This window comes from Brachyistius frenatus, unplaced genomic scaffold, assembly GCF_029030835.1.
Source record: "Brachyistius frenatus isolate BFR_SWC_R1_liver_20210118 unplaced genomic scaffold, ASM2903083v1 Contig_45, whole genome shotgun sequence".
NCBI classification, from domain to species: domain Eukaryota; kingdom Metazoa; phylum Chordata; class Actinopteri; family Embiotocidae; genus Brachyistius; species Brachyistius frenatus.
The window spans coordinates 166,148-189,399 of record NW_027210644.1 but is presented as its reverse complement, the minus strand read 5'-3'; the positions used below and the strand labels follow the sequence as shown (position 1 = coordinate 189,399).

At 39.2% G+C, this 23,252-nt stretch overlaps 1 protein-coding gene across 2 annotated transcripts in view; it reads right to left on the bottom strand.

Moving 5' to 3' along the window:
* The window catches only part of phf2 (PHD finger protein 2), a 34,701-nt gene extending 11,836 nt beyond the window's left edge, over nucleotides 1–22,865 (bottom strand). For both annotated transcript variants that reach the window (XM_069703194.1, XM_069703195.1), the window contains exons 1-13: nucleotides 22,451–22,865; nucleotides 10,887–10,972; nucleotides 10,550–10,664; nucleotides 8,436–8,596; nucleotides 7,629–7,770; nucleotides 7,318–7,504; nucleotides 6,973–7,135; nucleotides 5,209–5,296; nucleotides 4,785–4,891; nucleotides 2,978–3,069; nucleotides 2,795–2,884; nucleotides 1,802–2,155; nucleotides 867–983 (exon numbers count right to left, since the gene is read on the bottom strand). In XM_069703194.1, the coding sequence (XP_069559295.1) occupies nucleotides 867–983; nucleotides 1,802–2,155; nucleotides 2,795–2,884; nucleotides 2,978–3,069; nucleotides 4,785–4,891; nucleotides 5,209–5,296; nucleotides 6,973–7,135; nucleotides 7,318–7,504; nucleotides 7,629–7,770; nucleotides 8,436–8,596; nucleotides 10,550–10,664; nucleotides 10,887–10,972; nucleotides 22,451–22,548 (1,800 nt within the window). In that variant the 5' untranslated portion in view covers nucleotides 22,549–22,865. The remainder of the gene's footprint in view (nucleotides 1–866; nucleotides 984–1,801; nucleotides 2,156–2,794; nucleotides 2,885–2,977; nucleotides 3,070–4,784; nucleotides 4,892–5,208; nucleotides 5,297–6,972; nucleotides 7,136–7,317; nucleotides 7,505–7,628; nucleotides 7,771–8,435; nucleotides 8,597–10,549; nucleotides 10,665–10,886; nucleotides 10,973–22,450) is intronic.
* Nucleotides 22,866–23,252: the final 387 nt, after the last annotated feature.

Below are 23,252 nucleotides of genomic sequence, written 5' to 3'. Positions count from 1 at the left end.
TGAACACACCGTAATGAATTGAAATTCAATATACATTTTCAAACATTAACCCCAAAACAATTTTGTGTCTCATATTACGAGCATGTGACAACACGTCATGAAACATGAAACTGAAATTTGACATCGTCTCATCTGGGTTTTTTTTTTAATTGACACAAACATGCTTCTTTTTTTTTTTTTACCCTGCACACAGGACACAGAGAAACTGTGTGTCTTTACATGAATAACAGTGATCACAAGTGAAGATGTGGTATCCAGTGACCTTGGTAAACATCTAACAGGGGCTCTTCTCCATCTGTAAATGTTTGGCCCGATGTGAAGGAGCAGTTGGATGAAGGGGCTGCAAACATTCCACAGCAGTTTGGCATTGAATTTTCCATGAAACTAAAGCTCGCTAATGTCTTCCGTTCGACAGAGTTACACTTTTGTTCCGAAAAATCTTCTCCCTGTTGTTCAGCAATAACGATACAACAAACTTTCTTTCTTTTTTTTTTCAATGATGAGGCCATATGTAAATACTTAGGTGGAACGCGTTGGATATGGACGTGGCATAATTCCATTAGGTAAACTTTGGGAGGGTTGATGTTTCTGGAGCAGCTCTGATGAGCTGCAGACCTCAAATGTGCGACGTGGGCCACATCATTATTTTTGATTGCTTTGAAGTGAAGTTTGCAAATCACTGTTGGATGATCCTGTGTTTTCTTTTTCTATTCAGCTGCTCAGCTTGTAACCTTCACAACTTTTTCAACACCAAGCCTTCAGTATGTTTTAACTTTGAACAGATTGTGATACTGTTTACTTTATCCTTAAACCACCAGCCATTAGTTTGAAATCATGACAACACTTTTCAGCTGAAATGGTCTTACCTTATACTTCCATTTTGCTTCAGTCTTGTTTTTATTCTGCTCTCTGATCTCAAACTTCTCCACATTATTCTGCTTTGCGATTTCCTTCTCTGACATACTCAGGACATTCTTGACAGCCTGGATTTGAGAAAAGACAAAATTATTCACAAATAAACTCATCAAAAAAGTTACTATGTTGCTTTACAAAGGCAGACAGCGATAACTACAGACACAGTAAAGAAGAGAAAATGGAATTAGCTGAACTGATATCATTAATCATCGTCACAGATCTTACATAATTAACATTTAGGTACAAATGCTATTTTCTATTTTTGGGTTCTGATAAAAGGAACGCAGTGTCAACACATAAAACAAGGTCTTTTTTTCATCCTCAGTTCTTATGTACATTTGAACTAATGACCAAATTTGATGAACTATTATTTCATCACATTTAAATCTGGGATTTAAAGGGGTTTAACAACATCAAATCATGTGAATTCGACCTGAGTCAGACGCTGAAGAGAAGGCAGTTACTGATATATATTTTGTTGCTCTAAAATCTTAGTTTTTAAGTTTAAAAAAAAATAATAATAAAATATATATATATATATATTATTTTTTTTTATCCAAACAAACAAGGAGACTTGAGTCAATTAAGTTTTGTTAAGGATAATTTAGCAGCCAGCCAACTTTAGCCAGAGTGCAGCCACTGAAGTTTGTTTTTTACCTGTGTTTTTTACAGACCTCTAGACTTTCTGTGTTCAAATTAAATTGATCATTGTATGGTATAACAAGTCCTCTGACCAAATAAAGAATAACAAAGTCAGACTCTGGTCTCAATTTTGACCAAAAATATGTAATTATTGTGTTTCAGCCTTTGAAAGGTAAGAAGGGTTGCTTTTGCCATTCTGAATAATTTTTTATTTTATGCTAACAACCTGCCACCGTCCGCTCACCTTCATCTTTTTTGGCTGGTCCATTTTACTCAAGATGTCCTTGGCATGGGACTCAAGAGCTGCGAAGCTGGAGGGCTTCGGAAGTGGCGATGACTCTTTCACCTTCTTCGCTTTCTTCTTTCCTCCCTCCTTGACCTTCGGGACCTTCGGAGGCTTGGGGGCCTTGGGTATCTTTGGGGGTTTGGGAGGCTTGGGAGGTTTGGGGGGTTTGGAAGCTTTCTTTCTGGTTTTCTCTCTGCTGGGTGAGGGGACATGTGCCGGGGACATGGGCTCTTCAGGTTCGGAGTGGGTGGACGGTGGTTCCTCTACTGGTACCTTCATGCTGGGCTCGCTCTTAATGGCTTTTGTGGCATTCTAGATGTAAAAACAGAATTGTGATGTGAATTTAACCCAGAGACAATTAAAGACCCCGGCTTACATGTTTAGTTAACTGATCAATTTAAAGAAAAGAGATCATTTTGATAATATAATTATTTATAAGGTAAAAAAATAAAAAATAAAAATAAAAAACTAAAATTTACTAATTCAATAACTGAAGGAATCATTCACAATAGTCTGATACGTTGTCATGACTTTTGACATTTTATAGGTTCAGATTGAATGATGGTGAAAGTTGTTAGTTGGAGCCTTTCCCATAATTTCATCTACCGTACTAAAGACTACAAACACTTCAAACTTTGTGTTTTTGGTTTTAAAAAAAAATAACTGTTAACTAAACGAAATAAATTCAACTCTAATGTGGTTGGCATTAGGTAAGAGGTAGGTAGCTAGATTTCACCTGCACAAAGAGAGAGAGTTAGGAGAGACAGGAAACCTGTTTGCTTTTATACTCTTGTAAAAATTTCTACAACAACAAATACTGAAATAAAAACTGTCCACTGTGTGTGAAGGATTTTCTTTTTTTTTTAAACCTTTATCGCACTTGGGGACATCAGAGTGTAAAACTACCGACTGGAACTTTTAGAACTTTAATGCCAAACAAAATTAAAATACCTCTGACAGTCTGATCTCTTTGGCAAGATCCTTAATGAGCTGTGATGGCTTCATGTTCTCTGGAAGCTCATCTTCATGTTCCAGGAGGGCCTGTTACAAGGAAAGCATAAAAAAAGTTTTAAAAAAGTTTACAATAATGTACACAGACAACTGACACTGGATATGAGGCTGTTATGTGCATACCTGTTTTTTAGTCCAAGCTCTGAAGGCTCCATTGATGATTTTGGCACCGTGTATCAGGTATGGAGCTGGTTGCTTATTTGCTTTATGTAAACCTACAAAGGAAGAAATGCAAACTTTATCATTGAATGAATTGAACATTGAAAAGTCAGGGCAATTAGCATTAAAAAAAGAATACAAACTACACTGTCCTTGCCCCCTGCAGCAAGGCGAGGGGCTCCGTCAACTGGGTGACTGGTAAATTAAAGTGACAGGACAGTTCGTCCAAACACGGGAGCTGATCTTGGAAAAAAAAAACAGCTAAGTGTTGTGTTAAAGTTTTTGAGTAACAAAGACAACCTCGCTCTGCTCACTTACTCCGGATCACTGTGCATCAGCTTAATCACTAAAATGTAAAATATACCTACAGTAAATATGGTGTAGCCAATGGTGATTTTGGATTGAGCTGTTACAAAGTTAAAACTACACAGTATACTATGTACTAGTATATACATACAGATTAGTATATATACAGTATATGCATAGAATTCCATATAAGAAGTTTTATATATTGTAGCCCATTTGCTAAAAAGCACTTCTTTTTTTGTTGTTGTTGTTGTTGCTAAATCTGTACTCTGTAAAAAACAATAATATAACTTTGTAAAACATGAGTTTTGACTCAACTGAAATTTAAAAATACATTCTGGTAGTCAAATGGTTATGGCGCAGTAACCCCCACCCCCTTATTTGTTGTTATGATTTTTTTTTTTTTATAAATATGTACTGAGCAGCACAGTTAAAAACATTTTTGTCATCGCTGTCTGCTGGCCAAAAAGTTGACATATATGCCAGTATATTAGCAACACCCCAATATCAGCCCATCACTATTGTAAACGCAGTTTACACACAAAGTCACTGATTTACACTTTTCCAAAGTGCGTCTTGTGATCATTTACTTAATTCTATTATTCTCTTAACTTTGGGCAAAGTGTTAGCAGTCTATACTCAGTTTCTACGACTACCCTGCTGATGCTGTATATGTCAAATTATGCCAATTCTGATTGGATTTTGATTGTCTATTTAATTTCAGTTTAATGGCAGAAAACAATTGTCAGAATAGCTGAGTATCAATGTCAACTAAAGTGGATATATAATCAAAACAGGAAATCATTAATAAGATCAAGGCTAAATAGCAGCAGCAGTGAACTGAGTCTCTTTCCTGCAGTGAAAAAGCTGACCTTGAAGTTGAAAAGAATAATGGTATTTTAATGGCAAGGCCGTATGGGTTAGTAGTGGCGGGCACCGCACACAATCGCAATCTGGCTTTAACACACACACACACACACACACACACACACACACACACACACACACACACACACACACACACACACACACACACACACACACACACACACACACACACACACACACACACACACACACACACATATACAGAACATTCTGGAAACATAAACAGTTGGCCCAAGCCAGCTGAGGGGAGTTTAAACACAGGCATGTAATGGAGCAAGTGATTCTAGCTGAGCCAAACCTTTTGAAGCTAATCATCTGTGAACTCTGCGATTCACCGATTTAATGACTGAAATAATATTAGAGCATCCAGCTCCTCATCTGGGCAGCAGACATGCAGCCATACACTGGATGTGTGGCCTAGAAAAAGGCCTGTCTGACAGTGTTTGTGTTTTCTCTGCATTTGTGTATTCCCCTGGAGAAGTGGAAAGTTAACTGAGGATGTAAGTTTATGTTAAAACACAACATATTTGAGCAAAAATGAAATCTATAAATACACCAGACTGACGTAAGAGTTCACCTTTGAATCGCTCCAGGAAGTGTCGTCCCACGTACCAGCACGCCGTCTCAAAGTTGGGGAAAGGGGTGAGAGTTTTGACCTTTAACCGCTTCTCAATTTCATACGCTCTGAGGGGAATAAACCAAGATGTTTGAGCTAAACATTGTCAGGCATTACCAACGGGTTTGTTGCAACAAATGAGGAGAATTCACAAACATATTTGAGGGAATTTGGAACTAAAAACAAGTTGTGGATAAGGACCCAGTGGAAACTACTGAGTGATATCAGCCAAGGCCTTCAGGACACAGTAAACCCCCACTCCCATAAGTTCTGTCTGCTAGAGCCATGGCAGATAAAATCATAACAAAACAAAACCCCAATTACCAAACACAGTGATTACCTTCACAAAGGACCAATGTTTATGTAATACTAAAGGTGTCCAAACCTCATCTGCATCTCCACACTCAAATTGTGGACGAAGTGTCCAGAGAACGCCAGGCAGTCGACCGGAGTCAGTATTGCATTGATCCAACCTGGTGAGAGACCGTGTCAGTCAAAGAAAATAACAAAAATAATCCAATCAGTATTGAAATATTCCTTAATTCAGTATTTCTCATGAAGGAAAAACTACTTCTTCCCCCTACTCTCATCAACTACATTTCACAGCATGATTTACTATACTGTCTTTTTAAACATTTCCCAATTGATATTTGATTTATTGACTGACTGTGTGGAACCGTGTCCTTGCAGGTTGATAACAAAGGATGACATGATGTACAGTAAAGTTGGGCAACATGACAAAAACACATTAGCCCGGACAAAAGTGTAGAGACGGTAGAGTTTGGCTTTATAATTCAATCCATTCCAATGGACTGGACCTAATGCTGCGCTTACGTCAACTCCTACTTGAAAAAGTATGATTGAAGGGCTCTTGAAGTCATAACTCCAAGAAAATCAGAGTTGGAAACTCCAACTCATTACATCTTCAATACACACACCGCATGTGAAGCAGATGCTCTGATGTCACACAAGTTGGGAGTGTCCAAAAGAAGTGAAAACTATTTAGGTTACTGTGTTTGAGTTAATGACATAGACCTGTGGTTCCAAATCAATTTTATTTTTTTTACCAGGTCTTGTCAGATGAAGCCTTTCATCAACACCGCGCTGTCACACAGAGTTGATTTTAAACTGGATGTTATGTAGCACTATCTCAACAGTACCTCATTACTTTTAGTTGTTTTGAATGTCCGTTCTTTACTATTAGCAACTACTACTATCCATTACTTTTAGATGAATGAACTGTTTATCCAGTACTTCATTTGATTTAAATTGGGGAAAGAGAAAAAAAATGTCACGGACCACATTAAAGCAAAAATCCACAGCGTCTGCAGTATTTTGGAAAATGCCGAGGTGCCAGCTGTTAAAATTAAACATAACTAAACAAAACTCCCATCTCAAAAAAAGCTATCTATTTACAAACAATAATCAGAGTATTCACAATATTCACTCAAAATCAGATTTTTTTTTTTTTTTTTCCCCCCACTGTCTGTTTTAGTTTTATCACAGATGACACCTACACACACAAATGTCCAAAACAACAGCTAGTGATGTATCTCTGGCAGCAATTTTTTTTTTTTTTAAATTTTTCTTTTTCTTTATAGATACATGAAGCTTTAACACAGAGGGCAAAAGCCCAAGCAAGGGGCATTTGTAATTGAGCTCAGAGCACACATGCACTTATCGTGCTGCTGTGCAGTGACAGAGCCAAAGGTGACATCATTAAATAGATCATTTTGCCCAACTAACAGTCGAAAAAGCCAACAATATCAAATTAACAGTTATATAAAATATTGAAAAGAAGTGAACCTGGACATTTAAAAGATTGGAAACAGAAATGTTTTCCACTTCTGGAAGAAAAATAACTTTTATGATTAATGGATCAGGGTTCATTTTTTTGTCAGACAATTGATCAAATAATCAACTTCTTGTTTGGGATCTCCTTAAGAAATTCAAATAAGGTTTCGCAAGTTTAAATGCTTGCTATATTTGACACAGCTATGGATCTCCTACAGGTCATCTTTTTCACACCACTGCACCTGTAGAGATGATGTAATTTCACCTGATTTTCCCTCACAAATGAAAAACAGTATCATTATTCAGATTATTCGATGCTGTTCAGCTGTATTGATGACATGAGTGCAGCTCTGACCTGATGGGATGAACAGGGTTTGGCTTTGCTTCAGGGTGCATTTGTAACACTTGTCCACCTGGTCAGCAAAGAACATTTCGCTGTGGTTGGATGACGATCTCCAGCGCTCGTACAGAGACAGGTTGGCCGAGGTGGGCTTGATGAGGAAGAAGATCTTTTCTCCCTGCAAACAAAATCAGATTTCCAAGCATTGTCATTATTCTGTGATGAGAGTAGGAGTGTAATGTTTTCCAATTTCCTCTTAAAGACCCAGTCACTATATGAAAAAGATTTCTCATCATATCAGAGGAAGATGATGCCGACTGGCTGACTCAAGCTCCAGCTCTATCTCTAAGTGGGACGGACCTTCAGGACGTGGTACCAGACGGAGGCGCCGCCGCACTCAATGTGGAAGTCTGTGTAGCTGTCTTTAACACAGATGAGACAGTATTTGGTGACTTTTGGTTTCCCAAGCAGAGCGTCATCCGGCCAGTAGTTCTCTACCCAGGACAACCGCCGCACAATCTGCGGACTCTCCACTATGCTGTTCATCCTGTCCCAGACAAACAGAAAGGGAAAATTAGCACCAGGACTTTTCCATGAGACGGGTATCATTACGAGCCATATCTCATTTTCTGCATTTTATTCAACTTTGCCATCAGGCACAGAACGGGTACCTTGCGTCAGAGAACTCCAGGTTGATGACGTTTAACACTTTCTTTCTGTTGGTGCTGTAATAAAAATCGACGAACTCCTTGAGCTTCATCTTGCTGTCAGTCTGTTTGGTGACGTCGACGACATCCACGCCAACATCAGGACCTGAGACAATACCAGAGGAAACAGACGCGATTAAACAAGTTCAGCGAAAACCAACCACCTAAAAGCTAAACGTTTTCTCGTAGACAGCAAACTGTTTAGCAAAACATGTCTGTAGCAGTAGTGTTGGATGTGTAACAAGTGATCTCATCACTGAGCAGCAGAGCACAGACAAAGGAAAGAACACATGCGCCCTCTATTGAAAAGCAGACACTACAACACATTTTCTATCTCGAACATAAACTTATTGTAGGTCACCAACTACAACACAAGTATTACACACAGTATTCATTAATTAAACAACCTATAACTACCAACAGTAGTAGTAGTAGTAATAGTAACAACAGCAGTAGTGGTCACAGTAGGAGTTGGAGCCGTACTACTAGTTATAGGGGTAGTTGAAGTAGTAGCAGCATGGTTGTAATATTAAATGCAGTACTATTAGAAACAAGGATAGAAGCAGGAATATTTGTGCATTAGTAATAGTATTAATGCCTCAGCTTCATAGCAGTGATAGCTGCAATAGTGGGAGAAGTAGTAGAAGTAATAGATGTATGTAACTGTGGTAGTAGCACTTATAGAAGTGGTTGCACAAAACAGCAGAAGTAAGACCAGCAGCAGTAGAACCAGAAGTAAACATAGCGATGTACATTCACCGAGTTCCTTACCGACGTAATTCTCCACATCACTGATATAGAAGGTGGGGGCGGGCATGGACATGCCCAGACCGTCTTTCTTCTGAACCAGGATCGGCTCATTGAAGCCGTTCTCCTCCAGGTGGTCCATGGTCAGCTGACTGCCGCTGAGCTTCACCACTACGTCATCAGCACTGTGAACCACACAGAAGGAGAGAACGACATGTTTAATGTTTCATGAAGTGTTGAAACGAGATCTGATTATAATGTCAGCAACATGGATGCAGCCAGATCTTGAAAATTTAGCGGACAGTGCCCCCTTGTGGAATTATTCAAACGTGGATTAACACAAAACTATTGAATGAAACTCAAACCGTTTTAAAGGAGTTCCCACATGCTAAATCCCTGCTGGGTGCTTTTCCTTCCCTCTGCAGTCCAACGTTATTTCATTTGGGATTATATGTGATGATTGTGGACGCCAGGTCATCTATTGCAAAATGTCATCTGCCTCTTCATCAAACGGCTCTTACACAGTCTGGAGGGATACTCTGGCTCATTGCAACGTCTGATTCATGCAGTCTCTTGCGAACAGCTGATGTTGATATGCGTCTGCTACTAGAAGTCCGGGAAGTGTTGATGTGGGCTGGAATCTGAGATACCATTAATTGTTGATTTCTGAGGCTGGTAACTAATGAACTCTTGTTCTACTTTTCCTGGCACAGCCCTAATGAGAAACACTTTCATCAAAGAGATGGTTTTAGGAAAAATGTGTTGAAATTTTCTGGACTGACTGACTTTCATGTCTTAAAGTAATGACAGACTGTCGTTTCTCTTTACTTAGTTAAGCGGTTCTTGCCATAATATGAAATACTATAGGTAGTTGAAGAGGGCTGCTTGCTGTATAGTTACAGTGCCTCACCACACACAACTGGTGGTCTCATTAAGAATGCGAGAAATTCCACCAGTTCGTAACTTCCACCAAGGCTCAGCTGTGAACTGAAAGCCATTCCAGGTGACGACCTCATGAAGCTGGTTAAGACACTGACAAAAGTGTGCAAAACTGTCAGCAAGGCAAACAGTGGCGACTTTGAGGAACTTGAAATATGAAACTGTGTTTACATTTTTTTCTAACTACATAATTCGATGTTTTAGGAGTATTTCATATATCTGATGTCTTCAGTTTTGATCTATAATGTAGAAAAGAGTAAAAAATAAAGAAAAACCCTTGAATCAGATGATTCTGAACTTTTGACTGCTCATGGACATGATATTCTTTATTTTTTACAGCATGAACTCAGCAGTTATACTGACTGATCATTTTGACAATTTAAGTGGCAGTAAGCTGTCAGTACCCAAAATACATCGAAAAAAGAAAGAACAATGTATAAATCTTTAATCATAATCACTTCAAGTCCTGGCTCCCAGTCCATTTTAGAACAGATTTAAAAATTTGAATGATTACGCTTCAGGCTAAAATGGGATTAGTTTCAGAATACATTGCTGATCTCCTGACTCCCTATGAGCCTAAATGCAATCTGGGGTCCTCTGGGAACTCATTTCTGGCCATTCCTCGGACTAACTTTTCTCAGTGACCTCCTGGATCACGTAAACTAACACATACTTACTTTTGATTTATTTGACTGTTTTATTGATTTATTGTTTGTTTCATTATCTTTTGTTGTATTTTATCATAATATTGTAATAACTCTTGCTTACTGTTTTTTAAAATGTTTGTGAAGTGCTTTGTAACCTGTTTTTTAAAAACATTTTTATTATTTTAATATCACACTTCTAGGGTGTATCAATTTTTTTTTTTTCTAGCAATACAAACAAATACAGCAAGTCAATTTAAGAAAATAACTATAATATAGTTATTTAGTCGTAAAGGGATTTGATCTCAACTTATTTGTGTGCCTTTTTCACTGAATGAGTCAATGTATGCCTGTTAATTGTTGAACATATATATAATTCACAGTTAAAAATGCTTTATGGTCTGCAAACATACAGACAATGTGAAAGCTTTCAACTGATTTCCTGCCTTGCTTCTACTTGATACATCGATAGGGTGAATGTCACTGTAAATAAAACATGCTGGGTGTATTGTATGATGAGTGGACTGGACTCCAGAGGCCTGAAGTCGTCTTTACCTTGGAAACGTTCTGCTGCGAAGCTCCTTGATGAAAACCTGACTGCCGTTCTGAACAGCTTTGATATCGGTGCTTTGCCCCGTGTCATGTTTGTTCCAGTTCTTTTTCTTTTTCACTGCAGAACAGACAAAACAAAAACATTATATTACCATTAATGAAGAAGAAATGACAAATACTTGTAGCTCTTATTCAGACTTGAAATGCTGTTTTACTATGTTCCAACACCTTTTAATTTCTTTAGGAAATTTTATATCAGGTGAAAGACAGCTGGAAAGAAGGGGAATCAGCACTTTTTGCTTGAACAGAGAAACATTTAAGAGTCAGTACAGCTACTCACACGTGGATTTGCCGTGGGTCTTTTCGCAGTTTGGACAGTGATAAATGTCAATATCTGGAGCATCATCTTCATCCACACCAACACAGCTGAAACGAGAACAGGAACACTTTTTAATGTCAAATCATGTGGCTCTTTTGAACATGTTTTTCATTTTCCAGGAAGCCTTCGGAAGGTTCACTACAGCCTAACAGTCAACGTGCCTGAAAGAAACTTGAAACTTTAAGATTTTATGGTCAGTCACAGTGACATTAATGTCATCTTTTATTTTTTGCAAAGTCATCACTGGAATTGCAGCATTTATCAGTTAATCTGACAGTTATTATTTCGATTGATCAGTGAAGCTCTGCCACAGTATTTTGAATGGCATCTGCTCATTCTCAATCACATTTGACAAATTATACTTTGAAAGCACATGACCTCACAATGTAAACAGTGTGAACCATGTGAAGATACTAATTCCACGGCAAAAATATTTCCTTAGTCTGGATTAAGAGTGCATTCACGTCTCATATATAGTGGGGGTTAAAATAACTATTACTTTCATTACCGATTAAGCTGTGGATTATTTTGTTATCGATAAACTGTTTGGTCTTTAAAATGCCAGAGAGTGATTGAAAATGCCAACCATTGTTTCCCCAAGCTGAAGGCGCAGCATAAAATAGTTTATTATGATGGAGGTCTAAAGGGAACCAGTTATCCTTACAATTTTATTTGATCCAAAATATGGGTGTTATTTGATATTGTCCATATTTCCCAACCCTACAATTAATCTATTAATTGACAAATCTAAAGGGCCTCATACTTGTTGAATCACTGTGAGCTGAACACAATTTTCACCGTAAGAGTTAAACCGAGTGGCAACCTGAAGTGATGTCACCCATTGTTTTGTGAATGGCCGTTATGAAGCCTGCAATTCGAATAATGGCTGTTGCCATATTGCTAGTTTGGAGCCAGAAGTGACCGCATTTAGATGAGCTGGGAGGGAGCGGATGGTGGATCTGACTCGAACTGGTTGGAAACTAGAGATACTATTTTCCGCCCATCGATAGCAGAAATCTGAGTACACCAAAGGCCTGTCAATCAAACAGACACAGCTGCCAAAACAGACCTGTAAGCTGCGTCCGCTTTTATATAAAGTCTATGAGTTCAACAAACAAAATGCCTCAAAAATGTGTTTGGGACACGTGCACATTACCAGAAACAGTTATCATAAACTCAAAAGTCAAAAGAACAAACTAATTGTGAGGAAACTGCTCTTTATTGAAGAGCAGTTTGTTCACATCAGTCTTTCGTCATTGCGGCCTCTGCCTGCTGGTTATACACCGGTGCAGGATGAATGGGCTTAGATTTGGAAAAAAAACTAAACAAACGGAAAAAACCCAAACCAAAAAAAACCAGACCATTCAACTTGAATCTTAGCTAATTTAGGACTTTCAGGAGGCAGCCCCAGTGAATAATGTTAAGGGATAAATAAATTAGGGCTATGAAATGTAGAATAAATTATTTAATGAGAAGGGAGGACGCAAATGTTTGGCACAAATACAGGTTGTAAACGTGTAAGCACGCTTTCACTCACAACAAGAAGGTTCAAGAGTACAAAAACCAGGCAGAGTGCACAGTCCATGTGAGGTGAGGTAAGGTAAGAAACTGACAAGTGACAGAACGCCATAAAGCGGAGACACAAGCACAACAACAATCCGGCAAGGTAGTAGAGTTGAGCTGGAGGTATGAATACTACTGAGTGGGAACAGATGTTTGGAGAGGAGAGGTGGGTCAGGTGATGCAGGGCAGGTGGAGTGGCTGGTCTGAAGAGGTAGGAGCATGGATAATGGAAACCCAAAAACCAGACTGAACAAAAGACTGAATGAAAGATGAACATAAAACCAAAACTGCGAATGATTGTAAGTTTTCTGTGATATGAAACACAGAAAAACGACCAACAGAAAGCCTAAACATGTAATTAAAAAACAAATTCTGCTGGCTTTTTCTCAATAAATACAAAATATGTCTCCAAATACTGTTTATTTTGTAGTGGCATGAACAAAAACTGGTGTCTGTCTCTGGGTAAAGGGGAATATACACTCAAGCATGGCCTATTGGAAGACATACAACTTAGTCTGGGTGATGCTAAAATTTGAAATCTATTCAAACCACTACATTATTGGAATGTGTTGCTTTTTAACCGTAATAACCAAAACAAATCCGTATTGTGACATCGTTATCTGAATGTGTTTTTAACTACTAATAAATCAACATCCAAAAAAAATAACTGAATCATCCTTTAAAGGGGTTCATGGCCAATGCTAAAAGACAACAAAACGGCATCCAGACCTCATTACTTTCTTAAGAATTCAGTTAATGGTCATAGAATAGTAAGAAAATGCTTGAAAAACAACAAATAATTAATTGAATATGAAAATAAAAGTCTTAAATTAACATAAGAGTATGATTCCCCCCTCCTTTTGTCTCTTAAAAAAAACTGTTGGGAGGGGGCGGGGGGCAATATACTTATATACATCAGAAGTGCTTTTAAATTGTAATAAATGGGCTAAAACAGAAAGACAAAACAACAGCAAAAGAATAATGGTTCTTTAAAGTGATTAATGGTCCGTGATGAAAGACAACAGAAGGGCATCCGGACCACAGTACAGCACAGGACTAGAGGACAGGACAGTGGAGGACAGCAGAGTACCTGTGTCAGTCGGTAACCTATAAATATCCATCTACACACTGTATAAGCAGTCTATATTTTAGCTCTGCGGTTTGTAGCACGGCTGCCACGAAAGCCAGTCTTGCTTGGGGCAGCACGCTTCTGTTTGCCTTTTACCTTAATCTGTTCTACAGTTGCGAGTCTAGACTCTGGAAGTGAAATGAGAAGCATAAAAAAATAATGTTTGCAACTCTACTGTAATCACACAAAGATCTGAGAGATACAAAGCAAGACTCAACACCCTAAAGATAGGAGAGAGTACTTATCTATAACTGCAATGTAACAAAAAAAATAGTTTTCCAGGTGGTAAAGTTGTAATAGGATGTAAGAAATTGACAAAGATGAGAGAACGTGATTGATTTAAAGCATTTGGCTGGTTCTACGGGATGACAGTGATGCCCAGCTCTACCCTCCTTTTTCAAACTGCAGCTGTCACGGTGTCTTGCACAAGCAAATTCCTCCCATTTGGAGCCGCTGCTCTCAAACTCAATGAACTGGGAGTTTCCCCACAATGTTTTCTTTTTCTCTCTCTCTCTCTCTCTCCCCCCCCCCCCTGGGATCTCCACAGCTTTACTACACAGCCCACTCGCTTACACTGAAGACAAATAGAAGAGTATGCGTGTATGCCAGTTCATGACATCCTTCACTCGGTGGCTTGGAGAAGAACGCCTTAAATGAATGCTAAAGACTTTATATTAGACAGATTTTTGCCGTAGCAAGGGTTTTGTTAAGTATTTAGTGAGCCTCAGTTTATTTCTCAAGAAGAAGGACTTTTAGTCCCGTTTTTACATTGAGATGATTATTGTTCTATCATTAAATGTCACAGTACATTTACTTGGTTGAGACGTATTTTTTTTTACCAAGTTAGCCAGTTTCACCTTTCAGCAACACTGGAAACATTTCATTTTGACTACAGTATATAGAGCTGCGGCACAAATACAGACTCAATGCCCATCATGGCATCAGATCACCTTCAGTGAACTCATTGCTGTCTCAGTTTTATTTTACGAGCACAAGGGTGTATTTTTAAACCTAAACCGGGACACAACCAATTCTGACTTCTATCATCATTTCATGAGCTGTAGTGCAGCGTCGTCCTCGGGCGCTTTTAAAACTGTCTTCGACCTTTTACCCTCCTGCATGGGGTGCAAGACTGATGACTACTGCAGCAATAAAATATACTAGAACGACCATGCACTGTTACACATCTACATTTAACTAGGGGTACAACAGTGCACAAAAATCAGGGTTTGATCTGTACCTCGTCATGTCAAGTTTCTAATGATGTCCCTCAAATGCCTCACATGCAAGCTATCAATAGATGCTTTAATTTACTGATGTTACCTAAACACCTCACATGTACTTAGTATAAAGAGTTATTGGAAATCTACGTTTCTACAGGCGTGTTGTCATGTTTACTGCGCGGCTGCCATTATTTTATTCAAAACAAAGTGTAGACAAATTAAATGACCATGCAGTTTGTTGAAGTTCATTTGAATGTGTGCATGGAGCAATTTCTTCATTTCCATCCGCCTGTCTTTATGCACATTTTCAATTTGCCCGTACGATAACTCGGGTGGAAATGCAGGAATTGTTTTCTTAACCCTCCCGTTGTCCTCGGGTCAAAATGACCCGCAGCCGTGTTCAACCAACTTCTATTTTATTTTTATATTTTTTTGGGGATCATTGGTGACAAATAAAAATATAAAAATAAAATATAAAAATAAAATAGAACTTGGTTGAACACAGCTGCGGGTCATTTTGACCTGAGGACAACGGGAGGGTTAAATAAATGTGTTAACATACTTTGCAAATATATACTAACATTCATATGCATGTGATTTCAATGTCCACTAAAGAGATGAAAAATATCATCAGATGTGTGTGGGCCAATGAGGAAACTGTAACATTCCTCAAAGTAGCACACAAAAACTGACAGAAATGCCTATGTCCATCCTATTTTCTACATTCTTTTTCAATGTTTGACGTTTGACTGGAGTGCTTTCAAAAATGTCATCTTGCTGCACCATCTTATTTTGAACGGTTTAATGGGACTGACTGGAGAACTACACACACCAGCAGACTATATTGATGAACTGACTCTGAATATTCGCACATGGTGGAAAAAAGATCACGAGAGAAATCCAACTGGAGCTCACGGAAACTTTGCGACTAGCTTATGTGAGAATGTAATTCTGAATTTGAGCAAAAATATAACACCGTAATTACATTATCTCTGCCAGGTACACACAGCACAATCAAGTCATATACTGAATGTAGGCTGGAAATCGTTTTTTTCTTTGGGCATTGAAATTAGAAATTGAAATATGAGAGAAAAAAGAAGAGACTGGCTATAGATTTTCTTTGAATGCGCCAGTGGTAAAATCACGTGGCAACACAGGTCAGGGTTCGACATAACCAATGGCCCGATTGCCCAGGGTCAGTAAAAGTTTACGGAGTGCGGGTTGGCTGGCCAATCGCTGGCCCATTCAGGCTTGTAGTGGCCAATCAGAATCTGCAGCATGAGTATGTTTAAGATGATGTCGTTGAAATGCGTCATGATTCCCTGATGTACAACTGGGAAGACAAAGAGCACCCCTGTGGACGGCTGCTCGGTTACACACAGAGGGGAGTGGTAGGGACAATAGATGTATACAGTCTATACGTCTGAAAAAATGAGGCCAATGCAGAGTGCCTTTAACTGCAGTACCACCGGGGGGCCACAGGGGATTGGCTCCAAAAAAGACTCTGGCTCCAATGACTCCCATTGAATTTGTCTCCACCAGGCATGATGGCGTCACGCTAAAGTCACTTCTTTTTCTTAGTTTTCTGGCAGTGCAACTGAAAATAATTCCAGATTACAGATATTAGGATTTAAAAAGTGTTACGTGTGGCGGTATGTCTGTTTGATTGACAGGCCTGTGGTGCTCCTCCTTAGCTTGTCCAAACATGGTTACTTCCAGTTCCAAAATAGCATGATGGCGACGGCCAAAATCCGAACTCAAGGCTTCAAAGTGGCAGTTCACAAACCAATGGGTGGCTTCACGCATTGGTTGCTGCTTGGTTGGGACTCAGGATGTGTTGACTGCCGGTAGCCGGCAGCTGTTGGGGAGGGAGTAAGGCAGCGTGAACTAAATTGTGCTGGTAAGTGTAAGTTAAGGCCACACACGTGTCTGAGTAGCGCACGCTGCAGCAAATGAGTGGTGACAAGTTTATTCTCAACCTGTAGGAATCCCTGAGATCTCTCAGGTTTCAGCACTCAGTTCTTGACACAAGAGTTTATTATCAAGGTCATCCAATATGCACTAAAATGTTACGATCATAATTTGTGTTCTTATGTCATAAATAAACAAACTTTGAAGGTAACAGCATTGTTTGAAGTATCGGGTATAATAAATCACCAAAATTACAGAGAGCCTTATTTTGGCTGCTGGGCCAGTGAAAATATACAAGGGGCCAGCGAAACTGACCTGCTGGCCAAGTTTGTGAACTGCCGTTTTGAAGCCTCAAGTCTGCCATTTTGGACGTTGCCATCTTGAGTTTTTGGAGCCAGAAGTGACAATATTCTAACGAGAGAGTGGAGTTCTCTGACTGAGTACCCGAGGAATCTTTGCACACCGTTAAATGAGGCATACCCCCAAACATACTGTACCTGTCTTTGAGGGCTAATATATAATTAATAATGGAACTTTTTTCACAAGGAATGAGAGAGTCTACTGGAGCCAGAGGTTTCTTGTTCATCATTCATCATTTTTGGAGCCAGCCCCAAATGGTCCTCAGTGGTATTACACTTTAAAGCTCTTCCGCATTAGTTTAGATTTTCAGACCCAGAGTCTACATTTATTTATACAACAGAGTATGTTTCTTCCTTGTCCAAAAGCAGCTGTTAAATTAAAATTGTAAGTAGCCATGTTTATACAAGCCCCTCATGATAAGTACTCTTAATGACTAATACTTAGTATTAGAAATGTGATATTTAGGCCACGTGGCTTTTAGTTTCAATCAAAGCTAACAAACTGTATTAGTAAGTGCTAAGCTTTGGGTTATATGTTGCAATTTCTTAATCTTAAAAACTCCTATTATTGAACAATTATCTTCAAAGTTAAAGTTTCACTTTATTTTAAAATGATCTGGAAATGTATTACTGTGATGTGTGGCTGTATTGATAGAGCCATCCCTAGAAACCCAAATGTCTGTTATTAACTGAGTGAGCGAGTGCATCACTCGCTTTCAAAAATTGTGATGTAATTTGTGGAGCTTTATGTGAAGATTTTCCAGTTTAATTACAGGAACTGTCAACAATTATAAGCCGAAGAAAAAAATTCTGAACCATGGACTCTAATTTACAACACAATTTATGAAGCTTTATAAAACAGTTTGTGACTGCATTATAGATTCAATGAAAACAAAAACAAACACAATAAATGTTTTTCATTAATAAACACAAAATGCAATTCCTCACAACTGGAACAATGTAAACCTCATGTAATTCAATAAATGCTGTATATGATTAGATCGACCGTGTCATTTTTGTGATCAGCTTATATTATCTGACATATTAATGAATTATTAAATCGGTATCCTTAAATCAAAGTGTTACGTTAAAATGAGTTTGTATTGTGTACTGTTCCAGTATTTCACGCTTTGGCGACAACCGTTTTCAAAACTGTCACGCCAATAAAACCTTTTGAATTGAATCGAATTCAGTTCGACAAATGCCGCGACTTACTGTACCTTGTTTTAAATTAAAAGCCCTCTAGCGTCTTACACATGGTCCAGCAATATTCCCTGTTTTGACCTTGTCTTGTGTTTCTCTAATTTCCACACCACACGAGTTGCATGCACCGCAGTAAACCGAGCGGGCACTAGAGGCTTCTCTGTGCGCAGAACCCGGCGAGCATCTACCGACAGTCTGCGTGCGAGGTGTTTAGGGGACATCTGTAAATTGCAGCTATCCAACATACTTGGATTACACTCGCACCCACTAAATGATATGTCCTTGCGTGCACGTTGGTCACACGCTGCACACAACAAGTAAACACTCACCTGCGGGGAAAAGACTGTCAGCGTGTATATATATATATATATATAACTGCATATTATTCAGCGCTTTCAGAAAGCGTTCAGACTAAATCATCGATGATTTGATTTGAATCAACAGAATGTGAAGAAATAACCATTTCGGTGTTATGTCAAACTATGTTTGGTGTTGCAGAGAATTCTACTCACGATACCGCCCTGCGTCGTGAGAGACGCCAGTGAGTCACTGAAGCACCCAGGCTGCCCACAGTCCCACGAGAGGAAGACCAAATAGTGTGTTTTGACCTCTTGTTAAAATGAACGGAACAGTTGAACACTGCGGCTGGAACTCTCGGCACAAAAAAAAAAAAAAAAAAAAAGCAAAAGAAGACAACAAAAGTCATTGCTTTCTACCTGTGGATACAGCCTGTTTGAGAAAGGCGGGTACCATCAGGTGACCGGATGAACCGACCCACTCATGGCCGTATAAACTCAACCAACCAGATCGGCATTGATTTTGAACAAACACTTGCTCCTTGCTGATATCGCACCTAAAACAGTAGAGCCGTGAGTCGACTCGTACCGGGCGGCTGATGTTGTCTGAACCACGGCCGCTTGTTTCACTGCAGAGTTGGACACGGGGTCAAAAAGGTCGTTTTTGTCCAAGTTATCACTAAATCGGTCAGAATTCAGCGTTTTATGACGTTGAAACGAATTTGAACTTTGGCTGACGTAAGACGTCCATGTCCGCTTGCCGAAACGTCCATAACATTTAGTCCCAAGGCATAAATGGTATTTTAGAAAAAAAATATATACTTTTTCCAGTTCTAATTATAACTTGGATGCTCGACATGACGGTACTTAGGTGGTAAACTTATAATTGTAGCTCCGATATGAATTTTTGGCTTAGGCTAATGTTTTGCACATCTACAACAACAGCAGCACACGATCGTTATATATTTTTTTTTTTTTCTGGCCTACGTACATACAGTAAACTGAGCTTAATAGAGAAACACAATTTTTGAAATTACATTACAGTGATATTTATATATTACCGGCATTTCTGTGTAGTCATCTTTTATTAACTTGGCAACCGACACACTGTTGTGTCCATTGACGTTATAAGCTAATAGTAGCCAGAAATATCTGTCAGTTTATCAGCTGGGCTTTAACACGAAGTCCAACATTCATTTTACTTTCATTTTTGAACTATCCTCACCAGCTAACTTATCAGAGCTTACTTGCTGAAAACAACACTGTAAAAAGGTTCGGTAAGAGCATCAAGACTGTACCCTGTGGTAGACTTGGGACGCCCCTTTCACAATATACGCATTCATTTTCTACAATAAATGTTGATATAAAAATATTGCCGTTTAAAAAAAAAAAAAAAATCCAACAACTCATACAATTGGGCCTTGTTCATTTGGCAATTGAATTTGGCAATTCAACAACAACAACAAAAAAATTGTGGTTTTAGGAGTAGTTAAGTTTTGAACTATTTCCTTGATCAACAACTGTGTGCTGTGACTGCAAGCAAGCGGCTTCTCTATAGTCTTGTCCTGAACCCTGTTGAGACTCAAAAATGTCCGAAACCAAAATGACTTTTGGAACTAAACAGGACAGCTGAAGAAGCTGGAGTTGTTGTTTTTTCAGTGTTGTTTGGCCCTGCTGTGTGACTTCATGGAATACATACCATTCTTCATACCTGTGCTGTTACTAGTGCTATTACATACAATTACAACTATCATTGTATTTATTTTTTTATAGCTCGACAGTATTGTTACCAGTAATTGCTTCCTCTTGCCGCATGCGTGTGTGATATATCTCAGAAAACAGGGTACAATAAAGCGCTAACACCTCCCACCTCCAAGGTCAATATACTGGACCTTCTCAGCTCTTCTCAGCATCCAAATCAGCTCCGCTGAGGGTAGCTGATGTAAAGGTTGATTACACTGTGTGCGAGAACCTCCAGGGTCACACTGCATCTTCCACCGTCCTCGTGTATCACAAGTATGGTGACGATACGTAGAGAAATAGCTCCATGACATACAGTGACCACATGACAGAACTCTGCGCACCGCAGGTCCTCTAAGAGTGAAATAATAAACGATTTCATAACGCTGTCACTTATCAGCTCTGTACACAGTTTGTTTTGTCGTGTAATTTCACTTTCAACTTGCCAGAGCAATTTGTTAAAATCAGAGAATGTAATTTGATTTGAATAACTGTATTTATCCCTTCATAAAGGTTCAGCTCAAAGAGCCTGAATAATAGGATTTTTTTATTTTTTATTTTTATTTTAAAATAAGCTTGGATGTACACTATGGGTAAATCCACTTGTTCAGGGACAAAAAAAAACAAAACAAAAACGTGTTTATCTATGACAACAGTACTCATGTAAACATGCACATATATATTCATATCGATAAATACATATACATACACACATATATATATATATATATATATATATATATATATATATATATATATATATATATATATAAGCACACACAAACACCTAGTGGCTGTAAGGCTTATGCTGAATCGTGGCGTGAGGTCACGGCTCACCCCTGAGCATTTAATTCACCAACCAGCTGCAACGATGTGGTAAAGCAACAAGCCGACAGACCAGGCAGACCGGGAGCAGCATTAAAGGGTTAACGTTCAGGCGCGTAAATACTCTTCATGGCTCTGAAGGGCTTGTTCACTAAAAGAAACGCGCTTCACAAATGATCTGTTAACACACACACACACACACAAAAAAGACACCCAGAGTGCAGCCGAACAGTGCGATACCTCCCGATCTCCCCCCACACACACATACATACAAGAAAAATTAAAAATAAAAAAACACGAGAGAAGAAACAGACTTGTGTGTTAAGGCCAACTCCAACAACAGGAGGCGAATATTACATGCTTGATAACAGGGATCTGGCCGAGATCGTTTCCACCTTATGTACGACCGGGGGGGGGGGGGTGATGAGCGGCGGCAGACGATACGACTCCCGTTTAATCGCGAGACAAAACAAAACAGCAATTCGCCATCGCCCCCCCCCCCCCCCCCCCGTGAATACAGACTTTAAAAAAAAAAACCAGCCACACGAATGTTCATCTTTTTTTTATATATATATATATATATATATTTGATCGCCGCGGAAGCTTAAGGACATCCAAACACGGGGCGCTATTGTCAGCCATGGCTGCAAGCCTGGCAGGAAGGCTGGTTTTACGGGGCTGAGCTCCCGACTCGGGTCGTGATTTTTCACCGCGCTCCGTAAATCAGCCACCGGGGGAACTCGGAAGAAATGGCTGAAATGTTGACTTTACGGACAATTTAGGCGAATAATAAGGGCCCGTGAGCGTCCGGGAAGAGAGGAGGAGGAAATGGGGAGGGAAATGGAGACAAATGAGCAGCGAGACAGCCGAGGCTTGCCCCGCTGCCGTCCGCTCCTCGCAACGGGGAAGGCAGGGGTTTAGTTTGGGGGCTATGCGGGGACGTTAAAATGGCCATTAAGTGCAATTAACACACGAAGCCTGCATCACAAAAATAAAAAATTAAAAAAAAAAATCACCGTACGAACCGCCACAATGTCTAATAAGCGGAATCTGTTTTGTATTATTTCGCGAAAAAATGTCACAACCCCGGTCGGCTATATTTAACTCCGCCTTCTTCTTCTCCGAGCGGCCTCTCTTCAGATGTAGACGGGCGACCGAGAGCCACAAAGCTGTCAAACGCAAACCGACACCTCGCCATTTTTGTTTGTTTCTCACCAAATGCAAAAACCCGCCACACACAAAAAAAACACGGCACGACGAACAATGTGGCCCTTACCTGCCGTGGAACCAGTCCTTGCAAGCATCGCACTCGATCATAAACTGGGTCACGTCGTAAGGTAATCTGCAGATGCAATACACTGGTACAGTCGCCATGTTCAATTCACAACTACGTCGGGATAGACTGGGGGGGCTGCAGGAGGAACAACGTCCTGCAAACAATATGATCCAATATGATCTTCCCCAGAAAAAAAAAAGCCAGGGGCAGTCCCGCCGGACACATGAACCTAAGCGCACAGCTCCATCACGCCGCCGCCGCCGTGTTTAGCGTTCGTACGGAGCGGTAGGAAACGATGGAGGCTCGTTGCAGCAGGCTTTCCTCAAATGCATTATTGTTGTTATTATTACTATGTGCATGCCCCCTGGTGACTGCACGGCACCGAGGCGGTCATATTAGGAGCCAGGAGAAAATGTAGCCTCGATGTCGGCGCGAAAATAAATAAATAAATGTGAAAGTTACGTCAGGGAGCAAAATCGGATGAATGAGCGGCTGGATCAACAATGCAGATAGCGTATTTTTTTTTTTATTTTTTTTATTATTATTTTTTTTTAAATTTTATCACGGAACCGTTGAATGGAAGCACATGAGAGCTTTATATTATTACACTGCTTATAATTAGTTGACAAATTCAATTCTAATATCAGTTTCTTTAGCTATTACATAATCTCTTCTTACTATATATATATATATATATATATATATATATATATATATATATATATATATATATATATATATATATATATATATATATATATATATATATATATATATATATATATATATATATATATATATA